General features: G+C 42.5%; 1 protein-coding gene across 1 annotated transcript; it reads right to left on the bottom strand.

Annotated features, from left to right (window-relative positions):
* Window positions 1-519: 519 nt before the first annotated feature.
* On the bottom strand, window positions 520-14,640 carry rnf217 (ring finger protein 217). The gene is made up of 7 exons (XM_051408586.1): window positions 13,543-14,640; window positions 9,619-9,840; window positions 9,309-9,473; window positions 8,184-8,281; window positions 7,990-8,093; window positions 6,136-6,207; window positions 520-5,392 (listed from the first exon to the last, which is right to left on the bottom strand). The coding sequence occupies exons 1-7, from the start codon at window positions 14,536-14,538 to the stop codon at window positions 5,313-5,315; spliced, it is 1,737 nt and encodes a 578-aa protein (XP_051264546.1). The 5' UTR covers window positions 14,539-14,640; the 3' UTR covers window positions 520-5,312.
* Between the last annotated feature and the right edge of the window lie 331 nt (window positions 14,641-14,971).

Genomic DNA, 14,971 nt, shown 5'->3' with positions numbered 1-14,971 from the left:
TGAACAAAATAAACTATTACAAATACTATATTATTGTTATTAATTAAATAATAACAGAAATAACCTAATTCAATTATATTTAATAAATCCATTAAATATGTGTAAAAAATTATTGTACTTTATTAATGACTTATTGTTATAAATTGTTACATAACCAAAGTCCAAGTCATATTAACTAATGTGGTAACATTACCTTTGTCACTGACTATGCCCTTAATGCACTGCATTTGCATTGTTCAATTTAAAAATGAAGGTTATAGAGATGTCCCTCCTGCAGAGCACTTATGACCCCTGCTGACATAAAACGGTAGTCACAACTGTGGTCGCAGAAAGAAAGACAGGTTGATGTTGATGTAACAGACAGACATTCATACAGGCTGTGAAACAGACTGTCAGTGACTCAAAAACCTAAAATAAATCAGAGAGAAAAACACACAGGAGAACAAACCTGTCAACATGAAGAGGGTTAATAGCCTGGTATAATATATTAATACCGAATAAATCAATCAAACCAGGATGTTTTGGCATTTGACCCAGTTTAGTTTATTCTTCAACAGATCCTCAGGTGAAAACAAAGTTTGTACCCAGACAAGTGAGCAATAATAATTTCAGCAGACATTTTTAACAGGAGGAAGATTCTGTTCTTGGTGCAAACAAGGAGCACTGTAATCAAGCTAAAGACATTTCTTTGACTAGAAATATCCCTGAAAACAAAGTGTACAGACATAACAGACATAAAATGTTGTCGTTTGCATGTAACTAGGTGGAAACTCCTGATGTTACTGATAATACACTATTTACTACAAAACAAATATCCACAGGCCTCCTGAGTTGAAACTAACCTATGACGTATCATCTCTAACTAGACATTTGCTTTGCTGAAAATGACACATTCTTTTTTGGTATAATCACTTCCTTCACTGAGCGTGTTAATCCACACCGGCCTCATGGTGCTCACCCAATGCTGGAACTGTACTGCTGCTTCCTCGTTTTAATCTACAAAGTCCAAAGAGGTGAGGTGGGTATGAGCCAAAATAAAGTGACAGTTTAACTTGTGCAAAAGTACAAGATTATTTGGGACATAGCTGAAACCCCGTATTGTGTATTTTAGAGGTTTGGTTCAATCTTTAGCTATTCAAATCACAGTTTTATCAGAAAAACATTGTCACTTGAAGGCCTGATTGCACTGCACATTGCCCTGTGTGCTGGGGTAACAGATCCATAGATATATTCATCTGTGGTTTCTTTTACATTAGGAGCCCCATAGTAACACCATATATAATATATTATGATTGGATTTAGCTGTTCTAACACATAACGCATCACTTGGTGAGGTTGTGATAGATTTTACCCCCATTTATGTTCTTTGGAGTCACGCAGGGGCCCCCGAAACCACAGATTGGCAAACCCTGATCTATAATGGGTGTGAAGGCACTATTGCATATTTATGCCGATATCACTGGGATTTAAACACAAATAAAAAAAGGCCGGGGGGTATCAGCCAGCCGATACACCCCAGCAACGGAAAATCATTGGCCAAATAACTCTCATGTCACTGAATGAATTGATATGGAGCAACTTTTTTTTTTTTGCATGTTAAGCTTTACCCAAATAGTTGCTTAGTGTTTGGATAAATGTCAGTGATCAAGTCAGAAATATAACAATACAACAAAACAAAGCAATGATGGCATTTCCACATGGCATCTTAACATCTTAACATTGAATCAGCAGAATTCTGAATAAACACACTTGCACAGATATTAGACATGAGGGGCTGACCAGGACAAAGACCATCCTATTAGAAAACATTTACATTTGTTCTGTCGCCGACCAGGTAGAACAAATTCAGAACTGCAATTACTCTGACAGCAAAACTGCCAAATAAATCAGACTGTAACCCATGCTCCTGAGAAGCTGCTTACTTGCTGAATGATGTAAATGATTTAGTCAATTATTACAGATGCCATTTATTAATTTTCTGGCAATGAGCTAATCAATGGACTAATGGTTTCAGCGGTGGTAAACTGTGCAACAATTTTGATAAAATGCCATCAATATTGTATAAAATGTAAAACAGCCGCAGGTTAATTCAACTTATTTCACTCTGATTCCTGTGCTACAGACAAATTAAGTACATGTCAGTCCTTATGTCATTCAAACAAATAATAAAATTCAGCATTTGAACATGTCAGTGTAGTACTAGCTGAGCAGTTAGATAAAACATGTATGCATATGATGAACAATTATTAAGTAGATAGGTTTTTTTTGGCGCGTAACTTACACATTTAGTTTTCCCAGTGCTGTATTACTGATACATATTTTCTTGTTCCACTTTTGAGTCCCAGATTCGACCCCTGACCCCCACGCAGCATTTACAGCACAGCTGAGTCAGGCTGGGAAGCACAGACAGTGTTTGAATCGCTGAGATGTTTGGATCTCTTTTGACACTACAGTGTTTTTACTTTCTGGAATTAGATATGGTCGGTAAGCAGCTCTGGGCGAAAGCATCAGGAAGCATTTAGACTTTCGACGGTGCTGATGAGAAGTTTCTGTGGCACAGCTGGGGTACTGTGGATGGAGGGCTCTGGTACAGTGAACAGAAAACAAACTCCCTGAGAGTGTATTCAAACCCAGAGTCAGGACCTTCTGAAAGCAGTGTGTAACAATATGTTTTCTGTGCCCTTTTAGGAACAGTTGGTATTTATTAACTCCCAGATGTAGAAAATGTTTCAGATCCCTGGGACAAAAGCCAAGCTCATGGCAATGCACCGCAAAAGGTCCAACATGCATGAACATCAACCCCCAGCTTTTCCTTCATGTCTTAAGTCCAGGTTTGAGTGCTGAAGTGTGCAGTAACACTCAGGATGTAATCCACTGGTTACCACTTATTATCTTAACTGAGTGTTTATTTCACCTCAACTTTTCCTCATTTCATCATCTCTTTTCTCATTGTAGCATTATGTGCAGATATATTGTGCTCCTTCTTGTCTTTTTTCCTTGAGTCTCTCCATTAAAACGTGTTCATAATATGATAAAAACAAAACAAAAAACAGATCGCTCCATAAAGTGGTGAGATAAAAAGACACACACATAAAAGAAAATCAGGGACTGATGTGGAAACCATTTGTACTTGACCGCAGCGTGCACCACAGGTAGCTGTGTTATTTTCACATATCAGAGGCTCAAAAGCATCAAGTTTGTGGGATGATTTTTTTGTGGCTGAAAAAGCACCAGTGGATGTGCGCCCATTTTAAAAACTAAGGAATCACAGCGGGGAGGAGAGGATAGAGGGATAACTGAAGGACAGCAAGCTGGCTGCTGCCAGGTGACGACCTTTAAAGCTCTTGCAAATCTCCTGTTTCCTGGCAGCGCTCCATGCGTGTGCTTTCTTGCAGTATGTGCCAGTGTGAATGAGCTAAGAGGGTGTATGCAACGTTAAAAACCGCTATGTCACTTTCCAAACTCCGAAGCAGACGGGCATCCTCTCATCACTGCAAAACTCAGACACAAAACCAAATTCTCGATTCTTAAAACCCTTGAAAACCTGATTACCCCAATATTAACAACCATATTTAATCTTCCGCATATTCAGTGCACAGCAACACGATGAACTCATTTCTTTAAAAACACCCAGTTTAGCTCTTGAGCAAACCATCACCCAGACTACATGAAAACGAAAACTAAACTCTTAAATACTTTTGTTTATCTACCATTTGCAATAGTATGTTCAGTCCTTTCTTCTGGGAAGTTCACTTCCTACAACTTATGTAATCTGACAGTCCACTTCTTTCCGCAGACTCCACTACACACTAGCAGCATCACCACCCAAACCTCTGCAACAGGCAGCCCCCTAACAACTAACAAAAAAATCTAACAAAGGGACAGAGTCTGTCCTGCCACATTCAGCGATTTGTTTTGGCACAATTTGCCGCACAGCAGCTTTCTTTTTTCTTTTTCTCTTTTTTTTGATGATGCAGATACTGGCATACAGTATGTGGGCACAGCAGAGACGATCTGCCAGGTGGGGAGGGTGTGTGAGCCACCACCCATCCAGCCGGGCCAGCAGAGAGGAGGGACCAAAGGAAAGCAGGGAAGACAGGGACACCTAGAAAGATGAATCGACTTAAAACCGCCACAAAAATCAATGGAGCTAAAATTCGGCTTTTCACTATTTCATTGAGGGGTCAGTGGACTGAATGTGTGTCTGCAGGACCCCTTTTTGAAGCTATGTTGGGTGTGGCCTTTAAAACTAGGTGTCACTCTTGGGACGACTTTCAAACTTTCTAGCAAAAACTTCATCAGGCAGAGTAAAGGTTTAACAGGTTAGCCAAGAATAGTTCATTCCATCCCTCCAAGTTTAGTCCTCTCACATTATGTTGAACAGTTTGTGCTTGTCAAACACTCAAATCCCTAGGGGGATTTACAATATCCAATGAAAACTGAGTTTCCAGCAGAGGAAGATGAACAAATGTAATGTCCAGCTTTGTTGCATCTGTGAGAACTCATTTTTCCATCATGGCTTGTTCCAAATTCCTCTTCCATCTTGCACTTTTTCTCTTGCCAACTGCAGCACAAAAGGTCTGAAGGACTGAAGAAGCTTTTACAAAAGTTCAATAAGGAAGATATTACCTCCTCACATTTCTCTGTTATTAATCTGTGAGCTCCTCCTGTCCTCTTCACGCTCTTTCCAGCAATCAGTGTTCATAATTTCCGGCATCCAACACTGTCAAACATTCAAAACCTTCCCTCCACAACAGTCTGTCATCATATCCGACTAACAGGCTCCAATTAACACATTCTCACAACTGCAGGTGTAAACAAAACTGCATCTGTCTATTACCTGTGTTTGTTCTCCTGAAAGATAGTGGGCGTTAAATGTGTGACTGAGGAGTGAAAAGCTGCAAATATACACTGCTGAAACTTCCTGCAATGTGTCACAGGACAAGAGTCGGCTGGCAAGTAAGTTTCTCTGCTTAAAACAGCTGCGAAATCTAGTTGAGATTTAAGGGATTCAAACACTTTACATAACAGTGGTCCCTCCAGAAGTCAACTTAAATTTGCGTTTTTTTTTTTTTTTCATTCCTTTTGCAGCAGTGGTCCCGTGAGATACAAATATTCTCGACATGGTGATGTGTGTATTATCCAGGCATCACTCTATTGGTTTATGTACTTCCCTAATTACCACGGTTAATTTTGCGATGTTCCTCTCAGACTTTTGTGATGACTCAGGCTGGCGTGTTCGTCCCTGAGGAGATGTGGGCGTCGTCTTTCAAGCTGTGTGTGCGTGGTCTAGATGAAGTGCAGGGCAGGTTTCAGATCCATCGTCCAGAGCCCTGCGTGCGCTGCTTCTTCCTCCTCTTACACACATAGTAGACCGGGAAAACTACCAAACCTGCAGACAGAGAAGGTGGTTGTGGAGATAAAGTGGCACAAAGTGGAGGAAGATGGATTAGAGCAAATTATCACTGTTTCTAATGACACTAATGATAATTTAATAAACTATTACTAGCTCTGATGAGTTTTTTCTATGTGGATTTGATTTGATTGTTTCATCTTAAGGCCCACTGCAAACAGATTTGGTCTATGTGAAATTAATTGAGCAGAAAAAGAGAGAATTGGAGAGAGACAGCAGCACATCACTGATTCTAATAACGACAAAAATAAATATGAATCTGCCATTACGGCATGTTAGACGGCAGCGGATCATCTGTCAGACGTACAGACACGGGGAAGAGATTAACACTAATTACAGTTCAGCTGCGGCCTCGATAGTTCCCAATACTGTCTGACAGAGTGCACACAGAGTGCAGCTGGATGATATTACTAGTAAATGTAGCTTCAGGAAGTAAAAGCCAAGGACAGTGAGCTTGATAATCTGCATGTTCAACGGTTTACTTCTCCTTTACATGAGAACATGTTCATTCATATAACGGAGAATGCCATGCATGCAAATACACAGGCGTGTTTGTGGTATGATTATGTGTTTGTTTTTGCATATTCAGTGCATCTGCATTGCTGTGTGGAAGAAAATATCTATAATAGAGTCAAACCATTTAGCGGCTATCTGTTTACTGCTCTCTCTGGAGCTTCACCTTGACTAATGTGCATGTGTGTTCATGCGTATAATTATGTTACCTATCACCAGTGCGAGAGCTCCAAGAACCACGACCAGCAAAATGACCACTGGAGCTATCAGCACCTTAGTGGCTGCAGGGGGAAAAACAGAGAAAGAGAGAGGAGCAGAATAATAATCATTCATAATGAATACACGTCGGATGGAATAGAAAATGAATGTGTTATTTTGTTACAGTTACAGTTTTAATACATCCCTGCAGAATATTTAAGCTGTTTGGCCAAAAGTGCATCAGGTTGACTGTGGAGGACTGAATACTGAACTGAAAACTCCAAAAACTGCATCCACAGTAAAATGTCCCTATCACATGCTAAATCTGTGCTGCTAACAGTCCACGACATGAAGACAGCGATGAGTGCTGTAATGGGTAAACAGTTCTTGTTAAGGGACAAATTAGCTCCCAGTCCAACAGGCCCCTTGCTGATTTAACTAGCTGTAGCTGTCATGGAGATCAAACAAATCTACCAGAGGAGCTCAACTTCCTGAAGGCTTGAAAGTGCATATGTTTGACAACTGTGACTGGATAATTATAACTCATATTATATGAAATGTGATGCTTACACACTTTCATTATAAAGCCCTCCTCAGTTGTCGTTGCTGTCAAAACATAAATTCATGTCTGTCACAGATGAGACGTGGCTGTTTGCTCTCAACAGGCCATTAGGCAATGTAGCAACATTTTAAGGCTTTATCCAGTGCATGATGAGTAAAAACTATTTCAAAGCTATTTTTATCACCAGTGCTCTCTCAAATCTACAATTATAATCCACAGCTGAGTGCAACGTGGGAGCGCTGATTTATTTTGGGTCACAGGCATTCTGAGCAACATAGGAACTCACTTACTAAAGCAGAATAACACAAAATAAAGCTGGCTGAGGAAATGCGGGTACACCAGAAATAGTTTATGCCGAATAAAGCATTGGTAAATCAGTGCCTACTAACTGAAGGCACAGTGGCTGTTATACTGGGTAGCTTCAAAGTCTGAATATGCAGCTGCGTTAATGTAAAACCAAATGTGAACCTATGGTGGAGTCACCCACTGGTTCGTGGAGTACTGTTCTGAAGCCTCGTGTTCAGCACTGTGGCATCACCATGTTGTTTTTTTCTGGGCCAGCGAAGGTCACGTACTGCTAGGTGAGCTGTTCTCATTGGCTGCGCTTAGTTTCAACTCTTACCTACGCTAAAATATGTTTCTGAAATGATTTTAGGTGACAAATAGGCAACGCAGTAACAGAATCTTGCTTCGTTTTTGATCAGCACTGCCTAGTTTGACAGTTTGATCTGAGTTTTGCACGTTGAGCTGGACAGACTCACTTAGTGACTGGTCACAAGGTAGCCACGGCCTAAACCATACCCTGCTTTATCGTCTATGTTACTCTAAATGTGACCATAATTTACTAAATGAACATCATGCTGTATGGAAGAAGACTTCAAATGAGTGATTGATACCATAAACTTATTAGAAAACTATTTACTGAGCGAATAAACCAAGTGAGAAGTTGGCTCATTTCTCCATTCTTCTTTTGCAGCCCATGTATGAAGCTGCCCCCTGCATGCTACAATGTTTAGTAGGTATAATGTTTACCACATTCACCATCTTAGTTAGCGTTGGAGCATGCTAACATTTTCTAATTAGAAATAAACACAAAGTACAGCTGACATTGATGGAAATGTCATTAGCTTTGCAGGAATTTGTATTTTAAGTCATTTTGACCTGATAGTGGTGCAAGAGGAAACTCATAGGATCATTAAAGTCAGATGGATTCATCCTCTGGGCAGCATGAATACATTTTACAGGAACCCATCCATTGTTGAGCTATTTCAGTCTGGACCAAAATGGGCACACAGCAACTTACCACAGACCGACCCTCTAATTAGCCGTCTCAGATGAGGTTTATCTGGTAGATAGCGATACTTGCATCCAAACACGCTGAGGTTGGATGTATGGTCCCCAAAGAACCTGACAACAGGAAGTTTAAGATGAAATCAGATCATCACGCAGAAAGAGGTGGAAAAAGCAGTCAGAGAGGAGAAAGTAAAAGGTTCTAACCGTAGGTGTCGGTAACGTTCTCCACAGCGGTAACAGAAGTTAGTGTTACACTGCGTACAAGTCATATGGTCACATCCCTCTGTACGCTGGATATGGATCTACAGACGGACAGAAGTAGAAACAAGAGGCAAAAGCAAGATGAAGTTTGCTTTCAGCTACAGACTATACATTATTATTCTGATAAAATGTTACATGCTTTATTACAAATGTTGTTGATTCTTTTAGCTTGGGACACAATTTTAATGCCTCATTATGTTCTCCTTCCAGACTCAAGATAATACTATAATGAGTCTTTTCAGCTCAGTTTATTGTGAAATGGGTACAACTCCCCAGTCTTAGAAGCAATAAACACAACACTAAAACAGTTTACTCTTATTTTCAAACAGAAAACTATGAGCAGCATCTATTGAAGTGCACTGCAATATGCATGCAGAAGAACACTTAACAGATCTTTGCTTTTTGGCTGCTGTAGCAGTGAGCAGTCTTACTATAAACTGGGCATTAAGTTCAGCTGCTCTCAGCCTCTTTTCCAGCTAAACACAGCATGACACCAATTTGTTGGCTTCACAGTCAAACAGGATCCTCTCTTCTGCTTCCAGAGCAGAAATTCAGAGTCGTGGCGCATCAGTGTGATGAGCACAGATGGAAAGTGTTTGCTGCTGTGAGCAAACAGCTCCCATAAACTAGTAATTAGCTTAATCTCTGTCTTGCTTTAGTCATCTTCTGACAGTCAAATTAGATATTGTGTAGACTAACTTAGACCAGGCTCGTTTTATGACTGTGAAATGAGTCTTCCAAATGTGGTTTTGTGCAGCAGACATCATTATTTCTTCCAATATGTTCGCTGTCTCTGCATCTCTGTTCTGCTGTTCCACGTGCACTTTAAAGCTGTGCCTCCATCCAGTTCTCTACAGCTCTACATCCATCATCCGTCCTTGCTCTCATGCTTTTTAACCTTCATCGATCTTTTCATCTACACAGATTCCACCTTCCATCAGTCAACCACCTTTCCATTTACGCTGACACACACCCACGTTCATGCATTGCTCTGCCCATGTTGTTCTAATCTACAGCAAAAACACAGCACCATAATAGCTTGTGTCCTCCACCATCCCCGGTCCTTACCTTGCACTGTGGGCATTTCTGTGCATTTCTTTGTCCGTGCTCTATGACACTAGCCCAGGTTCGTAGCAGCTTGTCTCCTCTCCTGTAGTCGCGACATTTGAGCCCATTATGCCAGGGAGCGTGGCATTTAAAGCACCACACAAACTGGCAATTGCTACACTGGATCTACAGTAGGGGCAGAGGACAGCAGACACATGCTTATGTTACTTTTACAAGTATGTCTCAGTATGTGGAATTAGATTTCATTCATGCACTTCACTGAATATCGCAGCAGAGCACTTTCCTTATGTTCCTTTTGTTGTCATCTTACCTTGTATTTCTGCTCGGAGCGGTTGGGGTTGTGCTCCTTCAGAGAGGTGAACTGACTGCACTGGGGGCAGGGTTTGGTGCTCGAGTCCAGCTGACTCAGCTCCAAAAAGTAACGGTATTTTGCCACATCTTCATTGGCTAAATGGGAAATGACCACCCCCTCCTCCAGGTAGCCACTGCACTCTGGGATCGGACAGCTGATGTAAGATTTGGCCACTCTCACCTGGGAAACACCACAGACAAAAACATCACTTATTACGAGGGATGGGCCGAAATCAGATAATCGGGATAATCGTGAATATCCTCTCATGGCTTGACTTGAAAAAGCTGTCTAGCTCGCTGATAAACAGTCCTATATTGATTTCCTGGTTTATTTTCTAATTGTCACTTGCATCTTTCCAGTCATTCCAAAAGTCTGTCACCATAGATGACGGCTCAACCGGATGTGTGGAAATACTTCTTAACTAAAGAACGATGGGGAGATGAGTGTCCCATTGGTGATGCAATAAAAACATTTGTTTCTTAATTAAATGTAGGTTAGGTAAAGTGACTCCAGTATGTGTTAGAGTCATTTTAAGTATATTTTGATGATTATCGTCTCAAATTGCAATTATTTTGGCCAGGGTTATCGTGACATTCAAGTTTTATATTCATGTCATGGCTACTTATCACTGCAGGAAAATCTGATTTTCATTACAATAAAATGTACTCAACTGTTAACACCACGAGGGACATGAAAAAAGCATGATAACTAATGCATCACCTGCCCCACATTGTGTGCACACTTTAGATCTGTCTACGGTGGGTTTCTTTGTTATTGTGGTGGTCTATCAGTACCAAATCTAAATGTGGAACATATTCACACCACTGCTGGGAAATGGTTAATAATTTACTCAAAAGTACAGGGAGTAAATGGTAGATGAAAGCAAGGCTGAAGGAGGCAGTGGAGAGAGTGGAAGTTAATATGTATCAAAGCACACACAGACTGCCATTAGTTAGTCCAGTTCTCTGCGGTCAGTCATACTGAGTGGACCGTGTAGGATTCGCTGTCTTCAGGGCCTGACATTTTATTACTAAAGAAGAGATGCTCTCACTTTGGGGGGCACTATTTCACATTCTTACTCCACTTTGTGAGAAAAAAAAACACATTTTCACACCTGGGTTCAATAAAAACCAAAACAATACAAATGTGTGTTCAGATCTCATCTCATCTGACCCAGAGTACAGTCAGTGTCATAGAGAAGCTTACAGAGACGCTGAGTTCCATCGTTAAGGTAAACTTTTATTCTCTTTTTTCCTTTTCACTATCTACCTCTCTTCTTTGTTTTTATTTCCTCCCAGGGCATCTGTTCTTCTCTAGTTCCTTCTCTCTTTCTCTTCCTCATTTGAAATGTTCTTTCTGTCTCACTCTCTCTCTTTCTGCCTCTGCTTTCAGACCATCAAAGCCAGCAAGACCTGCTGTACTGACACATGATAAGGCATTTTGTCAGTGTGTGTGTGAGTGTGTGTGAGTGTCTGCTAGGGAGTGTGTGAAATGACAGCAGACAGAAAGCAAAGAACAATAGCATCATCCTGCGATGGTGTCACACCATACATCCCCTACAGCACGTGCACACACAAACACACAGAATAAAAGCCTATTACATGATTATGAAAATGTATCTTCTGCAGGCAAGAAGGTTGATGTGTTAGCATTGTTGCCACAACACTAAAGCTGTGATGACCACTGCCAGACTGGTTGGACAGGTTGGAACTGCTGCCACTGTTTGTCTCTCACAGACACTTCATTGTGCGTGGTGTGTTTAAAATGTGGGGAGACTTTGTTCTGCAGTTTCATTGTCATAAGATGAAACATAAGCCGACATAAATCCATATACTGTGCATGATAAAAACAGTAAAACAGATGAGCTTACAGCGGGCATGTGGCCGCCACAGGACAGGGATGGCCGCGGGCTCAGTCAGAACTGCAACTAGTACTACTTAGTGTCAGTGTGCGATGACAATATACTTTGGCATGTCTAAGGTTTGTGCAAAGTGTGGTGTTGTAACTCTTAAAGCAGTGCTTTCCAGCTACTATTAGCTTAAGGTAATGGATAAATGGTTGGAATTGTTATCTTGTAGAGGGGCAGTTAAATTGGTAGCACAAACAGTTGAAATAGTTAGCTAAAGTAATGGATGAATGGTTGAAACATCCAGCCTCTGCCACGCCGGGTGGAGGCAGTACAAATGCACACAGTGTGACATTTCAGCTGTATGAAAAATGGATTGTAACAATATCCACTTTTATATAATTAATGCTGTTAAATAACATCCATTTACAATTCATAAGACCATATTTGGATTATGACGGGTGGAGTTAAGGAAGGGCTGCTTGAGATGACTGTAAGGCTACGTAAAGAAGCTCTTTTTTCCCAGTGACTCTAAACACATCTTAACACACAGATTGTAATCAAACAAGCTAAACTGATAAGCACTATATCCTTAATTAGAATTGTTGCCTTATTTGAGGGGGCTGGTAAATGACAAGCGGCTGGTTTAATGCCTGGCACAACAACATGGTTAGCATCAAACAGTCTCCTGCTGCGTCCCCTCTAGGACCACATACTCTGATCTATTTGAAATAAAGCTTGCTCTATCTGAGGGTTAACACCAAGCATGTGTGCTAAAACAAGTTTGCAGTACATTAATGGAAATAAATTCCACCTACACAGGATAGTTTACATGACCCTTATCGCGTTCTGAGCGTGCTGATCACAGAGTCTGCTTATCTCTGTGTTGTATGATTATTCATGCCTTGTTATCAAAGCAAGATGATTGCAGATTAAAAAGTAGTCTGCATGCCTGATAAAAACTGTTTTATCTGAAGAGAGAAAAGAAGATTATGTTAACGGTAGCAAGGAGCGAAGATCGTAACTGCTCTGGCACCAGTTCATAACAAAAACAAATCCATCCTGAGACACTTTAGGTCTGTTAGAGAGGATCCGACTGCCCATCTGCCTTTCAATGATGACTCCCTATTTTCATGGCCGCTACACCGAATTAATGGAAGTAAATGTTTCAACCATCTATTATTCATTTCCTTCATTTATCAGTGAAAATCGCCACCAGAATCGATGATCAGGAGCTCTCAATGAACTCCCCAGTAAATCAGCCCAGAATGCTTTTCAGCCACAAGATATGTTGTGTCCTTATTGTGACCTATTTTGGCTGACTTACTTTAAAATTACTTTGCTGATGTGCTGCTCTCACCGTGTGCACCTAAAACACACTGCCGGGATGCTCTGACATATTTTCTGGCATGAGCACAAGGCTTTTTGGGAAGTGAAACACAATGAGCCGAGTGGATGTGCTTGTGCTTTGTTGGATTGTAACTGGATTAATAATGCACAACAGAATACATGTAGCGTATCTGGGGGTGAAATCTCCCTTAAATAGGTGAGCCCCGGGAGAAGGAAATAATCTGCTGGATAAACCCAACAGCGCACAAAGTAAGCTTTTGTGAAAACCATCCCTGCTCGGATCCCAATTTTTGCGCAGAATGTGTCAGTGCCCCAGATGCACAGGAAAACTGTTGTTATCACAAGATGCGGAGACCTGCAGATACTGGCCTCTGACATTTTAGCTCATGAAACTTTGTTCTTATGAATTTAGAGCCTTGATCAAAACACGTGGCGTCAAGATTGCCCAGTGCCAGCTCCTGCAGGGTTTTTTATTTTTATTTAAAAGGTTCCCAGAATTCCCAGCCATGCCCCTGCCTTGGGGTAGAAAAACATAACACATTAGGGAAGTGTGATAGAGAGGATTGTGTGTGCGGCTGCTGCTCAAGGACAAGTACCAGCTGCTGACTAACCCAGCAGGGCCTGGTTCTGGGACAGGCTCAACCCTGCTGCACTGTACAACCTCCCCTCCCTCCCCTCCTACCAACCTGGGAGCTGACGTAGAGTTTCAGACACTCATCACACACGGCCTTCCTGCAGCAGGGCAGGGGTGCGATGGATTTCCCTTCCAGGCACACCCGGCAACTCTGCATCGTTGTCTCTGCACCGGCCTGTGTAATGGACAGCCGGTGGGCCACCATATCCCCGAAAGGATCCACCAGGTCCTCCAGTGTGTACGGTGCCGGTTCGGGACTCGAACCCGCCTCCCGTCCTGTCTCCAATTCCATGTTTGGCGCGTCAGACGTGACCGTTTCATCGTCAGTGATTTCAACGTCTTTCCGGTGACTGTCGTTAGCGATGCAGTACACCGTGCAGTAGACGTGTTCTTTAGTGTTAAAGGACTCGTTTAAAGTGTCACCTGTGTGGCGGCACTGACCTGTAATGGTTACAGATTCAACTCCTTGTACGTCCGAAGTCGTCAAGTCGCTCAAGGTCGGCTCGTTTTCGCTCCCCGCGTCGCCCGTTTCACGGTCCGACTTTGAGCAGTCGCCACATTCACTCCCATAACCGTTTGTAACGTCGCTATTAACGGTTCCTTCGCGGGGTTCATGCTCGGCGCCGCACTGCATCCGACTGTTTGTATTTAGACGAAGAGAGGGAGATTTTGAGACCCCGAAATTCCTCCTCAAAATCTCAACAGCACTCGCCCTCCTCCTCTCTCCTCCTCCACCTCCTCCTCCTCCTCCGCCGCCGCCGTTGCAGTTGTTGTTGTTGTTGCCCTTCGCATCCTTCTCCTCCTCGCTGCTCCTCTCCTCCGGCTCCCTCTCACCTCCGTCCAGGGATGACCGGGAGTTGGATCGGGTGACACGGCGGCTCAAATCTCTGACCGACCGCTCAACTTTGCTGTCCGTGAAGGAAGTTTCTGTCGGCAGGTTGCGGGACAATTTCACCTTCCCGTCGTCGTAACTGCTGATAAAAGTCGGCATTGTACAGGCGTCAGCTATCGGTCCGTCATCTTCCATCCCCGATGCGGCTCTCCCCATTTAGTGAGCGGTTCTCTCCCGCACGGACCTCTGCCTGTCCACCTCTTATCCAACTCCTACTACCAAAACAAAACAAAGCAGGCAGCTCGGTGCTTCCGGGTCTCGTCGTCAGCGTCTAGGAGCGCAGTGATAGGCCGATGGGAAGCCTAGTGGCGGAGTGCAGCCCTGGCGCGAGCACAGGTGAAATATCACAGTGTCAGTATGAGTGGGGCAACTTTGGTGGCCAAGAGCTGGGGTACCAAACGGGCAAAGTGTGCACTTAGTACGGGGTTCCCCCCTGCAGGGCCCTGCCAATTTGTTTGGCATTACAGACCTGTTTCACAGCAGCCATTTTGACATGAAATAGGGTAAACACGGGTGTTAGCAATGCTTAATAAAGGTCCTGTTCCATTTAGTGTAGCAGAGCCAAAATCATATATACTGTCAATGGCCA

Source organism: Dicentrarchus labrax, unplaced genomic scaffold (genome assembly GCF_905237075.1).
Source record: "Dicentrarchus labrax unplaced genomic scaffold, dlabrax2021, whole genome shotgun sequence".
In the NCBI taxonomy this organism is placed as follows: Eukaryota; Metazoa; Chordata; class Actinopteri; family Moronidae; genus Dicentrarchus; species Dicentrarchus labrax.
Note: the sequence above shows the minus strand (reverse complement) of the source record. Positions and strands in the feature narration are given on the sequence as shown.